Below are 22,621 nucleotides of genomic sequence, written 5' to 3'. Positions count from 1 at the left end.
CTAGAGCTTTGCATGTACGAGTAATCGGTCTAAAAGACCGAGATGATGTGGAAGGGGAAGTCAAAGAACTGCTTTGCATGATGGGTAGTGAGGCTACTCATACAAAGGCATGGAGGGTAGGGAAGAAGACACAAGGAAATGGGGAGACTTCAAAGGAGAGTTTTGATCATCCCATCCATGGAGGCAAAGAAGGACTTCTTGAAGAGGTGTCCTACACTAAAGAAAACGGGCATAATCCTTGGAGATGACCTCACTCTCTCACAGCTTACGCATATGAGAGAGGTAATGCCAGAGATTCAAGCGGCAAGGGAGAAGAGAAAGATGGCCTTCTATAGGGATGGTCGGTTGGTGATTGGAGGGCGGCGCTCTACATGACGGTGTGTGACCTATGGGACCACATTGAAGATGGCTACTTGGAATTGTAATGGGTCTATGAGGTTGGACGTTGGTGCCTTTGAGGACAGTTTCAGAGACGGGGACATTGTCTTCTTCTCAGAGACTCACAAGGCCCTTGGATAGTTGATGCCACATGTGGTGGGATATAGATGGGAGACAGCCCACAGGACAGTCACGAGATCTGAGCATGGGAGTAGAGGTTCAAGAGGAGTAGTAGAGCTATTTAGGGAGGAGCTATAGCCGATACTACATATTGTACGGAGAGATAATCATGCTAGATACAAGTGGGTGAGGCTGAGGGCCAACACGGGTCGATTTCTATACACTGCCATATGTTACTTTCCCCCAGTATATGCTGCATCCAGAGGGTAGTCTCCTTTCTCTATACTAGATGATGATATGTGGGAGTTTTCAAGGGATGGTGATATCATCCTTCTAGGGGACTTCAATGCCCGAATGGGCAACTTTTAGATAGTCTTCTACGGCACCTCAGATGAGATGCTTAGAAAACTCGATGTGGGGGAGTTGGGGCTTCACACAAACTCTCATGACAAAGAGCAGACGGATTATCGAAGATACCTCACGGAGATAACGACTAAACATGGGTTAGGCATACTTAATGGCTTACAACGATTTCTTGGAGCAGCCAGCTTCACATGCTTTCCACACAGACATGGGGCCAATACAGTGGACTATGTTATGACACACCCGACCTTTATTCCTTGCATTCAAGATTTCACAGTGGAAGGCAGACCAGTGGGCGTAGCAGTGGATCATGCTCTCTTGACAATGTCCGTCTCATTTCAGTATGGTACAACCGAAACATCAGGAGGCACGTCACATACCCATTATACATTTACATCGGAGACTGACTCAATTTATACAGAGGAGATCTGGGATCGTCTATGCACAGTTGGTCCAAGCCTCTCAATGGAGGAATGCACCACTTTACGAGTGTCAAGCCATTGAAGAACAGAGCCAACCTTCAGATCGGCCAAGGGGCCAGTACCCTAAGAAGCAGAAGAAGAAGAAGAAGAAGAAGTTTTACAGACTTACAAAGTCTTGACGAGTGGCCTATTTTTAAAGAAGAGTTCCCACCAACTTACGGGACCCGTCCGATGGGGCCCAAGTGACATAAAGGCATTAAAAATAAAGCAGAACACACTTAGAAGACTTTGCACACCAAAATATGATGACCTGGCACCTGTATGGACGTTCCACAATTCGCTACAGATTTTTAGGAAAATCCCGAAATTTTAGGAAAGTGTTTTTTGGGGTCAGCTTTTCATATTTGATGCTTTTAGGCTTTGGGCCTTTAAATATGAGCCTTGGGGGCCCTCTCTGGCACTCTTTAGAGCGCAGATTGCAGAGGTACTCCCTGGCTGTTGTACTTTGCGAATCAGCAATAATAAAGAAATACCGAAAGGGCGCCAGCATTTGGGGCCAGTGCTCTCTTGGGGTGGAACTTCACCACTCCCCGTCTCGCGTTGTGCATCTTTTTCAATTCAGTTGTTATTTGAAGTGCTTAAAGTTGTTCGGTCTGTTGTTTTCTATTGGCACGTGCTGCCTGTACCGAAAGGGATGCCAGCATTTGGGGCCAGTGCTCTCTTGGGGTGGAACTTCGCCACTCCCCATCTCGTGTCGTGCATCTTTTTCAGTTCAGTTGTTATTTGAAGTGCTTAAAGTTGTTTAGTCTGTTCTTTTCTATTGGCACGTGGTGCTCATCTTGTGACTCTCTCTCTCTCTCTCTCTCTCTCTCTCTCTCTCTCTCTCTCTCTCTCTCTCTCTCTCTCTCTCTCTCTCATTTTCACACATCAATGCTGATAATCTCTCTCCTCTACTCATTTTCTCCTCTGAATTAGTGTTGGCTTATTGTCTGACCTAATTATTTTCTCCCTCTGATATATCAGACTTGCTGATTTCTCCCCATCTTCTTCCTATGAAAAAATCGCACACCAACTCTAATTCTGCCTTTTTTTTCACCAAACTGTAGGCTAATCTATGCTTTTTCGGGCTGTCATTTTTGCAGGCAATCCTAACCCAATAAAAGCAAGGCTCAAGGGCACGTTTTGCATCAGTCACAAGTGTGCTAGGACACCTCAGATGGAACTGTCCTGCCAGGCCTACTACTCTTCTCTTGTAATCAGATAAACTGTGTAATAAAAATACCTGCAAGGGTGCTGCTTGTGGCAGTTCATGGCCACCAAATTTCTCTTGTGCAAGCACAATCATAGCTCCCTTATGTCAATTTCCCTTTCCATATCTCTCTCTTGTTTAGTTAATAAAGTTTCAACTAAGGTCTTGTGACAACTTTGTCTTGTGCATGCACAATCTAGCTTCCTATGTCAAATTCTCTTTCCCCAATACCTTTTATTAAGTTCACTTCCAGTTTCAGCCATTGTGGAGTGAAAGATCATCACCTTCATGATGCATAGCTTACAATGGTGAAATGTACTCGCTTTTATAGCCAAAGAAATAGTAAACCTATGAAAACTTGGAATTTGAAAGAACGCTTCCTTTCTTATTTCAAACTAGTGCAACAGTAAGAAAACCATAAAATGTCATATACCATTGTTTATTTCAGCAAACTTTGCTTGCGCACTTTTTGATGGATTCTTGTCTGGATGATATTTCAGAGATAATCTGATGATCAAATGAAATGAGCAGTTAATCACTGATCATAACGCACCCAGCCAATGAAGAGATTAAGCAAATTCTATCCCTGAAGAAAAGACTAGAGCAAGCTTGTAATATCCCACATGCAAAGCAACTTGAGTAGACCTAGTATAAAAAAAAGTAGGCAATCGAGCAATCAACCCAACCTGATGGGCTAAGCACACTTTGAGTCCGTCCTATCCAAGCTCTAAGTCTAACAAGTCCCCACTATAGCATACCTCCTCACATTTGCTTCAAGAAATCTGATCACCTGATTTCAGGGCTAGCTGCAAGAAAAATTCGGCAATCACTCCATTGGTCAAACACCAGCTCATATTGTGCAAGCTGGTGCTACTCCAAGGCTAGCTGCAAGAAAATATCTGTGATTACCCCACTGATCAAACACAAACTACTATCGTGCAAGCTATTGCTGAAGATCGCCCCTCAGCTACAACCTGTGAAACTCCGAAGGGAGGCTACATGTAATGTGATGAAGGTTCTGTGAGTGATATATATATATATATATATATATATATATATATATATATATATATATATATATATATATATATATATATATATATATATATAGAGAGAGAGAGAGAGAGAGAGAGAGAGAGAGAGGACTGACACTAGATGGGGTCCCAAACCCCCCCTCCAAGGGTCCCCCCTCTCTATCACTAGAAAGGTATTTTCTTTAGATTGCACAAATGTTGATCCAATGGTCCTAGATGCTGAGATACTAATGGGATCTCGCGGTAGATGCTTGGATTTGCGAGGCTAAAGGCTGAAAATGCAAAACACTAGGGATGTTGAATGGGATCTGCTACTGCGATGGGGCTATGGGCTGATCTGCTATCACCGGTGTCGGCGAGAGGCTGAAAACTAAAAAACGCTGGCTGATCTAATGTCTTGGGCTGAAAACTGCAAACGTTGGTGCTGATGGGTTGATTTAGTGCAAAAACGCCACAGAGGCTGAGCAACTGCGAGTACTAGTGTTGGTACTGAGGGTAATGAGAAGGTAACACACAAAGACAAAATACAAGAGACCGTCACAAATGAGAGACTCGGAAAATGCATATTGACTTTTTATGCAAACAAAAGATAATTCCGGAATGGTTACTGTGGACCTTGACTTGAGAGCCAAGATTTGTCCTTCGTGACTAATCGTATCTACAATTGGGTTAGCTTTACTTAGCATAATCAATCAAAACACCAAATTTCTCACAAGATTGGAACCATCTAAGTTGACGATCACTCCAAGGTGTACTCGGTACACACTGGAGCGACTTGAGGGCTTGATGATCCTTACCAACAATTAAATCTCTATAATGCAAAAAATGTTTCTCATGCTGTAGAGAATGAATGACAAAGAGAGATTCCTTTTCATGCAAAGACTGATTCTTTTCTGAATTGTGTGACTGTGTACTAAGAGATACTATTGAACTGCGTGTTTTATCCCCTTTCACAACATGAGAGTGAGAGATCAATGGCAAGGAAGGAATACTCTGCTCACAGCGAATAACCACAGGAGAGGCACCTGAGAGAGAGAGAGAGAGAGAGAGAGAGAGAGAGAGAGAGTTTCCTTTCCAATTAACTTGTGGATCAAACTCACGAAACCACTTCATGCCAAATACCACATCACATCCTGACAAAGGAGAAACAACACACTTAAGACAAAAACCTACGTTTTGAACTAAGACTGTTACTTTAGGACATTCATGCGCGTAAGTGAGGAGTGCATGCCAAGAGCAAATCCATAGACCACAATGGGATCCATTTGAATAGCTTCTAAACGTGCACTCTACTGCAAAGATCAAACAAGATCACATGTGCTGACCATTTACATGACCATAACACTTCATGAGAGACTTATCTAGATCATCATTAGAAACGTCGGGCACATTAGTTTCCTCATTTATGACACTAACTGAAGAAGTGGGTTCTTTCTTAGGACTATCTCTTTTCATGTAACCTTTACTGTGACATTGAAAACATCTTCCTTCTTTTCCATACTCGGTTCGTTCTTCAAGATTTAACCAACCTCCTACTATTCCTTCAACAGACTTTTCATCAAGTGTCAACTTAGGGGTTTCCTGAGTTTTAGTCTTTTGTTTGTTATCATTGTTAGGTGAAGAATTATGTGCACTAGGTGTAGTGAAAGATAGAGAAGACAAAGAATTACCGTTTTTCTTACCATTGTCCTTACCATTCTCTTGGTTCTGAGAGATATTTAACTTCTTCTCCTTTGGCTAACCTTTCTTGTGCTTCATTTCCTGCGCAAGAGCGATTCTGATGGCGCCATTGTAGTCCTTCGGATCAAAGACTTGCACATTGTATTTGATATACTTGTCCAAACCAAATAGGAAAGCCTTTTTGCGATCCTCATCCGACTAATGCAATTGAACACCAATCTACAAAATGTACTCATCCAAACCAAAAAGGAAAGCCTCTTTGCGATCTTGATCCGACTTACGCAATTGAATGACGATCTCCAAAATACAATTAAAGAGAGACATAATGGGAATTCCATTTTGCTTGAGGCCTCGCCAATCCTCTTTCAACCGATTAAGGTACTGCGGTGGCATAAAACGAGCCTTGAGCTTGTCTTGGAAATCCACAACTGAAAGACAATGGCTGGCCATCCGCGGCACGATCAAGATGCTCAACCAAATGTGCCTCTTGCTAGGATTGATATGGCATCACCCGAAAAATACATAGCAAGAGTCAAAACTTTACTATTACTGTTTTTCTTGTTAGTCGCAAAGTAAGCATTAAATTGATGCAACTGAGAATGAATCACAGAAGCATCCATCAAATGGGTCCCAACGTAACCACGAAACATTTCAGACTCAAAACGTTTCACCCTACGCTAAGGCCTCACTGAAACGTCTGACCGAAACGCCAATTTTGTGTATGTACAGAGTTATATAGACAAAATAGGTGTTCACAGTGCAGTGTACATGTGCATACATTTTTGCCCAAATCTTAATAAAGATATATGATATAATCGTTTATGAATGTCAGTTACAATTCAACACAGTTCTCTCAGTCTCGTCACTGTGACGAGAGAGAGAGAGAGAGAGAGAGAGAGAGAGGTAAAACTTCTCCTCCTTCTGTTGCTTCTAGGATTTAGGCCCCTCTGCCGAAATCTGTAAGTTGGCTCAGGTCTTCAATGGCTTGACACGTCAGCAGTTTGAGACATCCCCCTTTCTTAAAAGAAAAGTAATCAACCATAACGCACAACATGATTTTCTGGATCAAGTAGCCATCCTGAATGGAATAGTCCACTACTATCTCTCTTTTCTATATTCAATTGAATACATCTGTATCAGTGGCGTACTGATCGGCCATATCCTCGAAGTTCCTATGATGTATCGCAGAAAAAGCCAGAACCTACGGCTTTCGGGACAAAGTATTTGCCACCAATTTCTTTTGTCCCTCCACATGGACAATCCGGAAGTATACTGTAACAGACTTGGACACTCCAAGTCAAGAATCAATCACGACAACACCAAATAACCACTTCAAAACAATTCACAGTTCACAATAGATTTACACTGGCCCGGCGGAGTTCCGTGCCTAGAGATATTGGCCCCAAAGACTGGCCGACTGGCGCCCCTTTCGATATTTCTTTATGTATTAATCAGTGTTCAAAAGTACAAGAGTGGATCGGGTCTCACTCTCAGACTCTGCGTCCAGATGCTCTGCAGAGTGGGAGCCCAAACCACTTATTTAAAGTTTACAAGGGATGCCAAAAGCAGAGCCCCGAAAAGCTTCAAATCAAAAGCCAAAATAAAAGCAAAGGCTCTTTCCTCTCTCAAACTCTCTCTTGAGTTTTTAAATAAAGCAAAAAGTATTCTCTTTCTCTCTCTTGCGTAGAGAGAAGCAAAACTGCCGCAAAAGCTCACGGACTGCCGTACGGTGCCACAACAGCATGTTGTGCATTTCACTGGTTTTCAGCCTGCTGCCCTTTTAGGGTTAGGGTTAGGGTTAGGGTTAGGGTTAGGGTTAGGGTTAGGGTTTTCTGCTGTTTTTAGGGTTTCTGGCAGATTTTAGGATTTGCAAGTTTTAGGGTTAGGGTTTCTAGAATTAGGGTTTTCAACAGCAGTCAGGGTTAGGGTTTCCTACATGCTCTCGGGCACACGTCATCACTTTGTGACATACCCCCCTCTTGAAAGCATTGTAATCGCCCTCGATTATGCCTGCAAAACACACAGAGGCCATAAACCGTCTTAGCAGACACTGACTGTTATAGTACCTACGTACTAGGAACACAGATCTAGCACATGTACCAATCGACAATCACATCACACGACATCACATGACATTCAACATTCATTCGGATCTTAGATCATGATTTATCGGCAATGTAGCTAGCAATCGCATCTAGATCCAATCGGGACCTCATCGATGTCCGATTGACTAACCCCCATTGCAACCATGTCTATTCGAGATCAATCAGACCAAAATGCTGCAGTCACTTCGTCTATCAGTTCCTGCACTTAAAAGTCAAGAACAAATCAGTATCATAATCAGGAATTCCATTTCATAAAGTCATCCAGCAGAATACTGTCAGCTCTCAGTATCCCTGAAGCTCAAAGAGACATCGATGACTTTAGTATAAAAATAAGGCATCTATTGACAAAGGAGCGGAGTAACTCCCCTCTTGTGCATCCCACTACACCAGATCTCCGGCCAAGATGAATTCTGGGTTCCATTTGGAGTAGACTATGCTAAACCAATAGTCTCGAGGTAAAGTTTCACAATCTGAGGAGTATCTGCTAGGACCTCCTCCTCCATCCACTTCGCATCCAATGCAGGATAGTTCTTGAACTTAACCAAGCGCCTTCGGACTTTACCTTTATTCTTCGTATCCTCATGTGTCAAAATCTATTCAGGAACAAGAATCTCCTCGTTTTCTTCCACTTCGGGTTGCTCATCAGGCTCCCCATCATCAAGCACATCACCTTTAAAAAATTTCAAGAGACTCACATGAAATGCATTGTGAATCCTCCAAGTATCAAGCAGTTTCAGTCGGAAGGAGACATCATTTACCTTTTCAGTGATCTGGAAAGGTCCATAGTATCGCATACTAAGCTTTGGAAAAAGCCTCTCCTTTCCCTTTTTCTTTCTCAGGCGTGCCTTCTCAAAACGTAAGAGCACCCAATCATCCTCCTTCAATTTCAAGTTGCGACGATGGCGATCCGCTGCCTTTTTCTATCGTTCTTGAGATTTCTGCAAAGTCTCGCGAACCTTGGCAAAAGCTGTATCTAAGTCTTGCGTATATTCATCCGCTTCAAAAATCTTATCTTTCATGCTTAGGAAGGGTGGAACCTTCGCAGCACCTTCAACAATCTCAAATGGCGCCTTCCCCGTCGAAGAGTGTATCGTGTTATTCCACCAAAGGTAAGTACTTTTCCCATTGAGTCTTCTAATCCGAGATATAAGACTTCACTAAATCTAAAACCACTGAGTTGGCAATCTCAGACTGCCCGTCAGTCTGCGGGTGGAACGATGACGAGAACTGCAACCGCGTGTCAATGTTCTCCAAATTGCCTTCCAAAATAAACTCGTAAATCTGGGATCCCTGTCGGAGACAATCGTCTCAGGCATGCTATGTAATCTGAAAATCTGGGCCACAAACAGTCTCGCTAAGTGATCCGGCTTGACTGGTTTCTTCACTGGAATGAAATGAGCATGTTTGCTAAATCTGGCAATAACAGTCCAGATACCATCGTGACCACTCTGTGTTCTCGGGAGATCAAAAATGAAATCCATTGCAATACTTTCCTAGGGGCGGGTGGGTATGGGTAAAGGCTGTAACAATCCATGTGCTTTGTGCCTGTCAAACTTGACCTTCTGGTACACCAAGCAACTGCGCACACACTCTTTTACATCCTTCTTGAGTCTCGGCCAAAAGAAGTATCTCTCTACCCCTTTCATGGTGGTAGCAATGCCGCGTGATCCGTAAAAGGTGGACAGTGGCATTCAGTCATAACCTTTTCCCTCAACGGTTGTGTAACACACAACATGGTTTCTCTCATCAAGTAGCCATCCACTGTATCTCTCTTGGTCATCCGAAGATGGTTCCAAGCAGAGCGTATATTGCGTTCATACTCTTGCGTCAACCAAGAAAAAATTAAAAGCTTCTTAAATTTCAGCCATTTAACTGGCGCAGTCTTGTTTAAAAGAAGCGTGGACGACCAAGTTCGAGCATTCCCCTTAAAGTAAGAGGCAGCTCTCCGAATCTTGGAGTGCCTTGAGTAGCGTCCTCCCGCGAAAGCGATGTCAAACTGCTGTATAAAAGACAAAGCCTTCGAAGCATCTTTGTATCCTGAAAAAGTGTCAAATTTGATGGACTGTCCACCTTCCTTAAACTCTCGGACTTTCTTGCTTTTATGTTCCAGAAAGTCATACTGGTTGGCTTTATAAAATTCTTCTTGTTCGCATAAAACTTTCCGTCATCGAAGTCTGAACTGTCTGTAGACGAGTCCTCTATAGAGCTGTCACTCAACGGGCGAGATTTAGACTTCTTTGCCTTTTTCTTGCCTTTCCGAAGCGTTGTTTGTTGCTTCGCTTTTTGCCTTTTCTGTCTTCTTTGCTCGAATCTGAAGAGCTAGAAGAACTGTCAGAAGAAGAAGAAGAAGAAGAAGAAGAACTGGGTACTTCTTCAAATCGAACACGCTTCTTCTGTTTCTTTGCCTTATCAAATGTCGACTGACGACCCAAATAACCTGAGAAGTCAGTGCCTTCTTCTGCTTTTTTCCGTGCTTTTTAGCTTTGCTTTGCGCATCAAAAAAATGAGTAATCCGTGCATCAACCACCTCTTCTAATTCCTTCTCTGAATATGTCTTGTGAGCAGAAGGTTTCTTGAGAGCGGTTCGAGGGTGGTGTTGTGGTTTTCTGCCACTGCTCGTGCACTTCCTGGAAAGAAGTCTCACTCATATATTTTGCTAATTTTGGGTCCTTCGCAAAACTGAGCATCATCTTTGTTGCATCGCCGATCAATTGACGACGCTTCATCTCTCGTTGCTCCGCCTGAGTAGGCCGAGGCGGGCCATACTCTCTGCCGGAATCTTCGTTGTGATCCCTGCCAGCATCTCCGGATGCAGAGGGAGTCGACTGATCCTTGCGTGAAGCCATAGGTGCCGCGGAAAAAAAAATTGGGACCGGATTTCCCATGGAAGAGAAATCGGCCGTGCTCTGATACCACTGTAACAGACTTGGACACTCCAAGTCAAGAATCAATCACGACAGCACCAAATAACCACTTCAAAACAATTCACAGTTCACAATAGATTTGCACTGGCCCAGCGGAGTTCCGTGCCTAGAGATATTGGCCCCAAAGACTGGCTGACTGGCGCCCCTTTCGGTATTTCTTTATGTATTAATCAGTGTTCAAAAGTCCAAGAGTGGATCGGGTCTCACTCTCAGACTCTGCGTCCAGATGCTCTGCAGAGTGGGAACCCAAACCACTTATTTAAAGTTTGCAAGGGATGCCAAAAGCAGAGGCCCGAAAAGCTTCAAATCAAAAGCCTAAATAAAAGCAACCGCTCTTTCCTCTCTCAAACTCTCTCTTGAGTTTTCAATTAAAGCAAAAAGTACTCTCTCTCTCTCTCTCTCTCTCTCTCTCTCTCTCTCTCTCTCTCTCTCTCTCTCTCTCTCTCTCTCTCTCTCTCTCTCTCTCTCTCTCTCTCTCTCGCGTAGAGGGAAGCAAAACTGCCGCAAAAGCTGGCGGACTGCCGTACTGTGCCACGTCAGCATGTTGCGCATTTCACGGGTTTTCAGCCTGCTGCCCTCTCAGGGTTAGGATTAGGGTTAGGTTTAGGGTTTTCTGCTGTTTTTAGGGTTTCTGGCAGATTTTAGGGTTTGCAGGTTTTAGGGTTAGGGTTTCCAGACTTATGGTTTTCAGAATCAGGGTTTCAGCAGCAGTCTGGGTTAGGGTTTCCCGCATGCTCTCGGGCAGACACGTCATCACTTTGTGACATAAACTGTGACAAGATGTTTGCCCACCGCATCTGCTTTTTCCGCTCGCTGCTTCCATGACAAGTAGTAGCATAAACTCCCATCATCTGTGAAAATCGGCTCCGAGTAGGTAATGCCGCCAGCGAATAAGAGCGTGGATAGCCGCCAAAAGCTCTTTCTCACATATCTATACTGTCAATTCCGGCCTTGAAAACAATCGGCTTTACAGGCAATGACATTGGCCTTCTTGCATTAAGACCGCATCCAGACTACTACCACAAGTATCACAATATACTTCAAACGACTTCTGCAAATCCGGCAAAGTCAAAAACTGATCCTGTAGTCAAATTCTGTTTCAATTCCTGGAAGGCACACTTCTGTGGGTCCCCACGAGAAAGGGACTCCTTTCTCTGTCAAGATATGCAAAGGGGAAGCAACCTCTGCAAACTTTCGAACAAACCGCCTATAGTACGAACACAATCCCAACAAGCTTCCAACTTCATGGACATTCTTCAAATCGGGCCAATCACGGATAGTCTCTATCTTGGCCAGATCCATCTGCACTCCTGCTGCTGCTGACACAATGTGTCCCAAAAAGTGCATCTCTGGTAGGAAAAAATTCATTTTTCTTCGCATTAATCACTAACTTGTGATCTCGTAATGCTTGAAATACTTGAAGCAGATATACTCTATGTTCTCCCTCATCCTTGGAGAAAACAATGATGTCGTCAAAGAAAGTGCCAACAAATAGTCTATACTCTCGAAAAATCGTGTCCATCCTCCGGTTAAATGTTGCAGGAGCATTGGTGAGGCCAAACGGCATCGCCAAAAACTCAGATAACCCAAAAGTCGTCCGAAAGGCCGTCTTGTAGACGTCTCCCGGCGCGATTCAGATCTGATGATATCCACTCTTTAAATCAATTCTGCTAAAACACGAGGATCCCTGTAATCTGTAGAGTATATCATCGATCTTAGGAATCGGAAATCTGTTCTTGATGGTGATTTTGTTGATAGCTCTATAACCGATGCATATTGTCCAAGATCCGTCTTTCTTCAAAACAAACAACACTAGAGAGCAATACGGTGAAGTACTAGGCTGGATAAGACCCTTTTCCAAGAGGTCTTTCACCTGGTTCATAATTTTCTTCGTTCTGTGCTCGGCTCACACGATAAGGTGGCCGGTTCGGTGGCGTGCTTCTAGGTATCAGATCAATAGTATGATCTTCAGGACGAGCGGGTGGTAACTCGCCTGACAGGCCATCTGAGAACCAATCGGCATGAGAGTGGAGAAAATCTTGGCGTTCTTTTGTTCAGGTCAAAACATATTCGACCTTCATCCATTGTTCAGTTCTCTCCCAAAAAAAAAGTGAGTAAAGAAACTGAAGTTCATCAAGTACAATCTATGAGCCCTTCATTTGTCAAAGTCACATTCTCGGCTCGGTATTCAACCACGCCGTTGTTCTTGTGGTACCAAGGGATTTCGAGTAGAACGTCACAACCTTCCAAGGCAATTACGTAAAACTCCGCGTGCCCTAAACACCCCTGTCATTGCAAACGAAGTTTGCCAATGCTCGGTGTAATGGCAATATCCCGTCCGGGTGCCACTCAAACTACCTCCGCCTGTCGGGCATAATTCCAAATCGAGCCGCCAATTCAAGAAGTTGGCCTTGAAGCGTGGACCACCAAGTTCGAGCATTCCCGTTAGAGTAAGAGGCAGCTCTCCGAATCTTAAGAGTGCTCTGAGTAACGCCCTCCCGCGAAAGCGATGTCAAACTGTTGTACAAAAGACAAAGCCTTCGAAGCATCTCTATATCCAGAAAACGTGTCAAATTTAATTGACTGTCCACCTCCCTTAAACTCTAGGACTTTCTTGCTTTTGTCTTCCAAAAATTCATACTGGTTGGCTTTGTAAAAATGCTTCTTCTTTGCATAAAAGTTGTTGTCATCAAAGTCTGAATTGTCTGTAGACGAGTCCTCAGTAGAACTGTCAATCACGAGGCGAGATTTTGACTTCTTTGCCTTTTTCTTGCCCTTCCCGAAGCTTTGCTTTTTGCTTCGCTTTTTACCTTTTCTGTCTTCTTCGCTCGAGTCAGATGAGCTAGAAGAACTGTCATAAGAAAAAAAGAAGAACTGGGTACTCCTTCAAATCGAACACACTTCTTCTGCTTTCTTGCTTGTTCAAATGTAGACTGACGACCCAAATAACCCGGGACATCAGTGCCTTTCTTCTGCTTTTTGTCATGCTTTTTAGCTTTGTTTTGCGCGTCAAAAAGCTGAGCAATTCGTGTATCAACCACCTTTCTAATTCTTTCTTTGTGTACATCCTGGGAGTAGGAGGTTTCTTGGGTGGTTCTGTGGTCTGTCGCCACTGCGCATGCACCTCCTCGAAAGAAGTCTTGCTCATATATTTTGCCATTTTTGAGTCCTTGGCAAAATTAAGCATCATCTTTGTTGTGTCACCGATCAATTGTTGACGCTCCATCTTTCAACGCTCCGCCTGAGTAGGCCAAGGCGGGCCATACTCCTTGCTTGAATCTTCGTTGTGATCCCTTCCCGCATCTCCAGATGCAGAGGGAGTCGATTGATCTTTGCCTGGAGCCATAGGTGCCGCGGAAAAAATTTTGGGATCGGATTTCCCGTAGAAGAGAAATCGGCCGTGCTCTGATACCACTGTAACATACTTGGACACTCCAAGTTAAGAATCTACCACACAACACAAATAACCACTTCAAAACAGTTCACAATTCACAATTGATTCGACACTGGCCCGCTGGCGGAGTTTCGTGCCTAGCGATATTGGCCCCAAAGACTGGCGCCCCTTTCGGTATTTCTTTTTATATTAATCTGTGTTCAAAGTACAAGAGTGCAGGCAAGCGCTCACACTCAGACTCTGCGTCCAAAGCTCTGAGATATGAGGCCCTGCCTGCATATTTAAAGGTTTACATGGGATGCCAAAAGCAGAGCCCCCAAAAGCCTCAAAAGCTCAAAATCAAAAGCTCTTAACATAAAGCAAAAAGCCTTTTGCTTTTCACCATCTCTCTCTCTCTCTCTCTCTCTCTCTCTCTCTCTCTCTCTCTCTCTCTCTCTCTCTCTCTCTCTCTCTCTCTCTCTCTCGGGAATTAAGCAAACAAAAGCTCTCTCTTTCTTCAATTGCGTAACCATAAAGCAGCAAAAGCTCTGCCCCAAAAGCTGAGCGCTGGTTCCGTAAATTCCGCCGCGATTTGCGGGCTGCCACGTCATTAGCTGTACGGAGTTTGCTACTTCAGCATTTTCTGTCCAGCAGCCAGCCAGCCAGGTCAGCAGCCACATCACCATCTCAGCCCGCCGAAGGGGTCCTTGTCAGGGGGGAGGGGGGGGGGTGTACACTGGGCAGCCACGTCACCAATTTGTGACAGCTATCTCAGATTGCCCATCTGTCTGTCTGCAGGCAGAATGATGATGAGAACTGCAACCACGCGCCGATGTTCTCCCAAATTGCCCTCCAAAACAAACTCGTGAATCGGGGATCTCTGTCTGAAACTATCGTCTTAGGCATGCCATGTAATTGAAAAATTTGTGCATGACCGTTTTCTTTACTGGAATAAAGCTTGCTTGCTAGATCTATCAATTACCATCCAAATGCCATCGTGCCCACTTTGAGTCTTGGGAAGATCAAAGATGAAGTCCATAGCAATGCTTTCCCAGGGGCAGGAGGAAATGGGTAAAGGCTATAGAAGTCCTGATGCCTTATGCCTATCAAACTTGACCTTTTAGCATACTAAAACTCTTAACAAAGTCATCCACATCCTTTTTGAGCCTCGGTCAATAGAAGTAACGCTCCACGCCCTTCAAGGTGGTATCTATGCCACGGTGGCCCGTTAAAGGTGGACAATGGCACTAACCTTCTCTCGCAAAGGCTGTGTAAGACACAACTCGTTTTCCGCATCAAATAGCCGTCCCGTATGGAATAGCCCGAAACTGTCTCCCCATTCTGTATAGTTACAGATGATAGATCAAAGATAAAGTGAGTACATAGGTCTGAAGTGCTCATTTTATGGTGCATGTTTGTCTTTTTGGATCGCCAACCGGGTAAAAATGTCAACAAAGTCAGGATTTGTGGCATACTGGTCCACCATACCCTCGAAGCTTCGGTGATGTATCACGGAAATAGCCAGAACCAAGGGCTTACAAGACGATGCATCTGCCACTAAGTTCTTGTCCCTGAACGTGGACAATCTAGAAGTGAAACTGTGACAGAACCATAGCCCACCGCATCTGCTTTTCCGAAAGCTGCGTCTATGACAAGTACTGTAAATACTAAACTCTGATGATCTGTAAAGACTGTGAAATCAGCTCCGAGTAAAAAGTGTTGCCACTATGTAAGAGCATGGATAACTGCCAATAGCTCTTTTTCATAAATCTGTGCTACCAACTTCGGCCGTGAAAACATCCTGCTCTCGTAAGCAATGACATGGCCTTCTTGTATCAAAACTGCTCCCACACTACAACCACAAGCATCACAATAAACTTCGAATGGCTTTTGTAAGTCTGGCAAAGCCAACACTGGTCCAGTAGTCAATTTTTCCTTGAGCGTCTGAAAAACGGTCACCTCTGTCGGTCCCCACGTGGAAGGGACTCCTTTCTAAGTCAGTAAATGCAAAGGTGAAGCTATCTCTGCAAACTTTCGAATGAACTGCCGATAATAAGAGCACAAGCCCAAAGAGCTTCGAACTTCATGAACATTCTTTAGGTAAGGCCAATCACAAATAGTCTCATCAGTTCTTTCAAGAAGATCAAGTAAACGAAAAGACTGAATTTCATTAATTTAGAAATGGCCGAAGCCGATATAAGTGGGACAGACTCGCCCTTCAATTTTACATTTAAGTACAATTTTCTTGCCCTTCTCATTCTTCAAAGTAGCTTTCCTGGCCCGATAATCAACCACGGCGTTGTTCTTGTGGTACCAAGGGATTCCTAGAAGGACATCACACCCTTCCAAAGGCATGATGTAAAAGTCCTCGTGCCCTAAATACCCGTGACAATGCAAACGGAGTTTGCCAATGACAGGTGTAGTGGCAACATCCCGTCCGGGTGACGTAGAACTACCTCCGCTTGTGGCCCCATTCTATCAGGCGTAATTCCAAGTCGAGCCATCAATTCAGGTGAAATGAAGTTGGCCTTGGCTCCTCCATCGAAGAAAATGAGGGCTTCTTGATCTCGTACTTTGTCCCATGCGCGGCAAAGTTCTGTGCTTTCATCCATTTGATTTGGTTTGGTCTCCTTACAATCTCGTACCAATCCTAATTTCATCTTTCCTTTTCTACCACGTGCTTCAGGCTGCTCTGGAACTCTCTGCCTACCTTCTGATTGTGTTCTCTGTGCCTTTTCTGGGCACCTTGCAAAGATGTGTCCTTGTTCTCCACAATCAAATCACTTCCCTTCCTTGAGGTATTCTGATTTCTCTTATTCGGTCAGTCAGGGTCGTGCGTCCTTTCTGAAACTACATTCTTCTTGTGTTATCATTTGTCGAATTCTGTCCGGTCCTTGTAGTCAAAACTTGATCAGTGGGGTAAGTCAGGTTACCCAAATGCATAGCAAACCCTTGCTTAGCATGTCCCATCAGTTGTTGTATGGACTCGGACTTCTACTGAAGGCAGTAATCTCGGATGGGAAGTCCACAGCAAAATCGCTTGATCTGCTACTTGAAAGTGACCTTCTTAAAAGAAGAGGCAGATATCTCTCACAAATAAGCATCCACCAAAGTGTCAGTCTTGGTCATCTAAAGATGGTTCCAAGCAGTAATCACATCTCATTCTTACTCCTGAGTCAACCAAGAGAAAATAAAGAGCCGTTTGAACTTTAACCACTTTGTCGGGGCTTCTTGCCTTGAGAGAAGAGTGGACCACCACGTTCGTGCATTTCCTTTCAAAAATGATGCTGCCCTCTTGATTTTGGAGTGCTCTGAGTAGCGCCCTCCAGAGAATGCTATGTCAAACTGTTGAATAAAGGCTAAAGCCTTGGGAGCATCTTGAAACCTGAAAAGGTTTTAAACTTTACTGCCTGTCCACCCTCCTTGAATTCCTTGGTCTTTTTGCCCCTGTCCTTGAGAAAATCATATTGGTTGGCTGAGGGCTCTATAAAAGTGCTGCTTCTTTGAATAAAACATGTGATCATCGGAGTCCGAACTCTCAGAGGAGGATGAATTCTCGTCAAAACTGTCATAAAAATGTCGAGATTTGCGGTGTGGTATGCTCTTCTTGGCCTTCTTCTTGTTCTTTCCAAATCTATGGTTCTTTCTTTGTTTCTTTCCCTTTCTGCCCTCATCGCTCGAATCAGAAGAGGAAGAGCTATTCGAACTATCAGAAGAAGATGAGGACAAATTGGACAATCCTTTGAAACGTACATACTTCTTCTATTTTCTTGCACTTTCAAAAGAAGATTGACAACCCAAATAACCAGGGTAGTCAGTCCCCTTATTGCGTTTCTTCCATTGCTACTTGAGGTTTCGTGAGGGCTGACTTTATTGGAGTATCAATGGCTTTCTGCCAGAGTATGCACTTCATCAATCGGGTGCCACGCCAAAAATTTGGCATATTGTGGATCCTTCGCAAACTGGAGCATCTGCTTTGTGAAGTCATCAACCTACGGCTGACATTGCATCTCCAATAGTTGATACTCCGTAGACCGAGGTGGTCCGAATGCTTGATCTGCTCATCCATTCGAATTCCCCGTGCTGCCTCCCGTTACTTTATTGTTGCACAGAGAAGCACCTAAGAAGTGGGTAAATTCAAGAGAGTTTTCACTTCTGCCTTGGATAACAAAAGCATATGAAGAAGATGTCATCACGGCTTGACAAGAAAGACACTTTTGATGACTACTGCCAGAGGTTTTGGGATACCTATTTGCCAGAGTCCTCATTTCGAAGGATCACTTTGAAGGACCAGATTAAGCGCTTTTGTTGTGCTTTGCCGAAAGAGATACGTCGGTCTTGTCTGCAACGGAAGTCTTGACTTATGGGACATGCCAAGTAAGGTTTTGGTATGCATGCCGGCTCATTGACCTATCCTACGAACAACACCTCAACAAGGCAAGAGTCTTCCAAGGAAAAGAAAGAACCAAGGGAACCAAGTGATAGCTTATCAAAGAATTCCGAGGAAGTAAGGGATTCAGCTGATAGTGCATCCGAGGGTTCCGACGACGCAAGGGAATCTACCAAGGAAAAGAAAGAACGAAGGGAAATGGATGATAGTTCATCAGAGAATTCCGAGAAAGTAGGGGAATCAGCTGATAGTGCATAAGATGGTTTCGACGAAGCAAGGGAATCTATGATGGTTCACCATAGATTTCTGAAGATTCGAATTGTGGTGCCAGTGGACAGGGGAGGTCAGCGGGGCTACCAACAGGTCACAGGGCGCACAAGAAAAGAACATAAAGGTGAGCTAGGTCCACCGGATAATTTGGTCAAGTGCAGTTTTTGTCTGTATAGTTTCATGATTCGTGGCAAGTTTTGCAAGCAGTTGCACTATTACTTGGGCTCTATGTTCTTTCAATTGGCCTCTACTCTGCTCCTGGTCAAGTGATATAACATGCCATCGCTAGGGATATGTGCATGTCTATATGCTCAGGGTAACAGAGGGTCCAGGCTTTCTCTCTCTTCAACCACTATAGTGATTCTCATGCGCATCTAGCTATATCCAAGTATGCACTATTTAGACTAAACACCAACCGCAATACGAACTTGAAAGATAGAATTAGTTCTTCTTTGTGACAGCAAAAGCTTTATCATCACTCACAGACCAAGAATCTTTTGCGACCCAAAAAAAAAAAGAAACAAAAAAAAATCATACAGAATATTCACATGAGTTTGAAGGTGGAAAAGTATTGCTTATCATGCTCCTTGAAAAGTGTAGCATAAAAGGCTTAAGAAATATTTAAGTGCATTCACATTTAGATAAATAAGAATCTAAACAATAGAAAACACCGTTCATTTTAACAAATGAATTGATGAAAAGATGAATGCATAAGCCAAAACTCGAGCTCTTTGACCAAATCACCACAAACCTGTGAAATGCTTTCTGAACTTCGCGCTGGCTTGCGTTCTTGTCAACACCTAAAACCTGAGACCAGTCAACACTTGCCTCAGCAACTTCAAGAAATAAACGAGTACTGAAGTGCTTAGTAGAAGTGATTTCTAACCTTAAAGCAAACCTGAGCCTTAGGATAGAATAAAATTTGAATATACACTGCACTCTAATGCTATGTACGCTATTGAGTGGCCATGATACACATCTTGAATTCACAAGTAGAAAACAACAAATGATAGTCTGATTCCAATATCTCTGGGAAAGGCTTGGCAAAGGATGTTTGTTTATATGTATGTACATGTGTGTGCACACCCATTCAAGGGTGTTTGTGGGTTTTTTTGGTTTGGGAAGGGAGGGGGGGGGGGCATATATGGGCAAATTGAAACAAGTTAGCCAAATGAAATCTCTCGTAGAAGCCTCCAGAAGCATGCCATGGGATCTCCGAGCAATCCTTAGCCTTCTTACTATGATACCATGAAGGAATGAAAAGAGGAACTAATGAAAAGTGCCACAAAATGATAATAAATGAGCCACCTCTACAACATATCAGCTATAAAGCTAATATATGGGCTAAAATGCATATGTGAAAAGAGGAACTAATGAAAAGTGCCACAAAATGCTAATAAATGAGCCACCTCTACAACATATCAGCTATAAAGCTAATATATGGGCTACAATGCATATGTAGGGCCATCCTGCCATACAACCATGCTGTGCAACCTGAAATGCCACAACATATCGTCAAAAGAGAGAGAGAGAGAGAGAGAGAGAGAGAGAGAGAGAGATGTGTAACTTTGTCATTTACTTTCTAGGCATACAACCCTCTTTCTGAGAACTTCCCCATACTTAACATCTTTTCTTCCCTAAATAGCCCCTCCTCTGTGTTTTGGTTTCAGGCATGGCCATAGACACTCCCTATAAACCGGTGCTTCTCATAGAATATCTATACAACAGTAAGCATATAATTGACCACATAAGATCCCTAAGCCAACAGGCTTGAGAGCCACGCAGAAATAATTTCATGCCTGGATTTGTCTCATGCATATGTAGTGTGCCCGACTTAAGAACATAAAACGAGCTGGAGCCTAGCTGAAAGCAAGAGAACTAATTGCACAATAACTTGATTCATCTGATTTTGCAGAATCAAGGTACTTAGAGGTTATGTGCATACAGAGGTAAATATTAGTTGCCGAAAATGTCAACGATCGAATTGGAGCCAAGCCTGCTCCACTATCTACCCATGACAGCTGATATATATATATATATATATATATATATATATATATATATATATATATATATATATATATATATATATATATATATATATATATATATATATATATATATATATATATATATATATATATACATAAGAGACATGTGCACACTCGAATCAGACGCCTTAAAGGCCAAGTATTGGCTCTTGCTGTGAAATCAAACAACAGGCTCTGAAGCTTTCTCCTCCACCTCGATTTCGAACCAAGCACCCTTGAAGGCAAAGGATTACACCATGAAAGAGCTCAAAACAAGCACTTATGACCCTCTAGGAAACTTTCACACGTTTGCAAACATGGAGCGCAAAAGAGCTTACCTTATAAAGATCTTTTGCTTCTGCACAACATCCGAACAAAAGGAGAACAAAGATGATGATGCAGCCCTGCTTCTTCTTCATAGAGGAGGGGGCCTAGAAGAGCTGAAGAATGAGAATGAGAATGAGAGAGTGTGTGAGTGTGTGTGTGTGTGTATGGGGCTCGGCTACAGAAAAGACGCAGCCAAGGATGCCTGGAACCTTCTTGTGCGCACTATGATGTAAGTCCACCAATCAAATGTCCGTGCGTTATTTTGGTTTCCGAATACCGTTTGGCTACATAGCCTACACTGGCCCTGGTCGAGTCTTTTAATGCTGGGTCGATCTGCTGTCCTTAATCGTTGCTTATTGTGGACCGTCCTTAATCGTTGCTTATTGGAGAAAAAAATATGGACTGCCTGAGATGGAGTGAGATGAAGCAAGCGTCTTTCCATTACAACAGCACACATGAAGGAGGAACAAGGGAAGAAAAAGGCAAGAAATAGGTCACCCTCTTCTCCATCCTCCTCATACTCTTCTTCTTCTGAAGAAAGTGATGGTGCAGCTCTTGAACCACCCATAAGAAGAGGCTATAGGAAATCCTATGCCGCTGTTAGGAGTTTTTTGGAAGAAGTGATTGTACATATGTACATACACATGCATGGTGCATCGATTAAAGGAATGCCCATTTTTCAGAGCCAGGTGGTTACGTGGGGCTCACATGTGTACAGGTAGGACAACATGTACATAGTGCATCGATTTTCAGTATCACCAGTACCATGTGTTTTTTCTATAATAATAAGGAGTTGGTAGCGTGTAAAACTTCTCGAGGAAGCTATCCGCGGACCGACGACATGAGGTAGTTATGCAAGAAAAAAGGCAGCATTATATTAAGTACTTTCATCACGCTCACGAAAGAAAAAAGGTAACATTATATTAAGTATTTTCGTCATGCCTGCAGTCTTAGTTCAATTCAAGTTTACACCGAGTTCACATTTAGCTCACACTACCAAAATGCAATGCACATACCTTGCTAATTTCACATACAAGTTCACAGCGAGTTTACGCTTGCCCGAATTTACACTTAATTTACATCAAGTTAAGATCAACGGTTGTGATCTTCATCGACACACAATGCCGATTTTCAACCATAGATCCCCTCTAAATTTGAGGTGTCATTTAATGACGAGGCTGGGAGTAGGAGCAAGGGTGGTAATTTTTGCATCCATTCATGAGCACCGATGCAGTCCCCGTAACCTTTTCCTTCCTAAGGTTTACATAATGCATGCAACTTACATCTTGAAAATTAAATAACATCGAATGCTCCCTACAAAATGATGATTGATTTTTTTATTTTCCAAATGTCCCAAATGTAGATGGCCCTTACAAAATGCCAAATCTCAAAAAAGAATGGATAGTTAGAGGGTTTTGCGAACTCCACATACACGAGCGAGCAGCTGCAGGTCATGAGGGTGGACAGGTAGGTAAGCGAGTCGGGCATCCCTTGCCTTGGCTTGCATTCTTGTCTGCTCACTAGCGCCATTGGCAGGCTTTGTGTCATGAAAACTATGTTTTGCTCATCTTTCACTGGCGCCCAGTGGTGGCTTTTTTTGAGGTAGTGATGTGAGAACTCGGTGCGTTCTGCACTCATTCATCTTGTTGCATGCTATCTTCGGTGCTATGTAGTTTGCATCTTCAACATTTTTTTCGTGTCCTGCTCTCAAGCTTTGGAGCGATTATCTTCTAAAGGGGAAGGCCAGTTTGATAGCGCGATTATTATCTAAGAGGATAGCACGATTATTATCTCCTTAAGCCCTTGTGCCCTTAAGGTCTTGAATTTAATCAGGTTATGTAAGAAAGCCTCTTCCAGCCTTAAGTTTATATCAAACAAGCAATTTTTAACCTTTTCTCTCCTTGCCATTTTTGTTTAAAAGGGAGATCATTGCTTGTTTTATAGAGCCTATGTGCC

General features: G+C 43.3%; 1 protein-coding gene across 1 annotated transcript in view; it reads right to left on the bottom strand.

Annotated features, from left to right (window-relative positions):
• Window positions 1-21,144, bottom strand: part of ATERDJ3A (DNAJ heat shock N-terminal domain-containing protein) — a 92,671-nt gene extending 71,527 nt beyond the window's left edge. The window contains exons 1-3 of the mRNA XM_086526686.1: window positions 20,677-21,144; window positions 19,060-19,115; window positions 2,966-3,039 (exon numbers count right to left, since the gene is read on the bottom strand). Coding sequence (XP_086382812.1) covers window positions 2,966-3,039; window positions 19,060-19,115; window positions 20,677-20,757 — 211 coding nt within the window. The 5' untranslated portion in view covers window positions 20,758-21,144. The remainder of the gene's footprint in view (window positions 1-2,965; window positions 3,040-19,059; window positions 19,116-20,676) is intronic.
• Window positions 21,145-22,621: the final 1,477 nt, after the last annotated feature.

Source organism: Adiantum capillus-veneris, chromosome 13, assembly GCF_014529385.1.
Source record: "Adiantum capillus-veneris isolate H3 chromosome 13, ASM1452938v2, whole genome shotgun sequence".
In the NCBI taxonomy this organism is placed as follows: Eukaryota; Viridiplantae; Streptophyta; class Polypodiopsida; order Polypodiales; family Pteridaceae; genus Adiantum; species Adiantum capillus-veneris.
The sequence above is the reverse complement of the archived record's forward strand: the minus strand, read 5'-3'. Positions and strand labels throughout refer to the sequence as shown.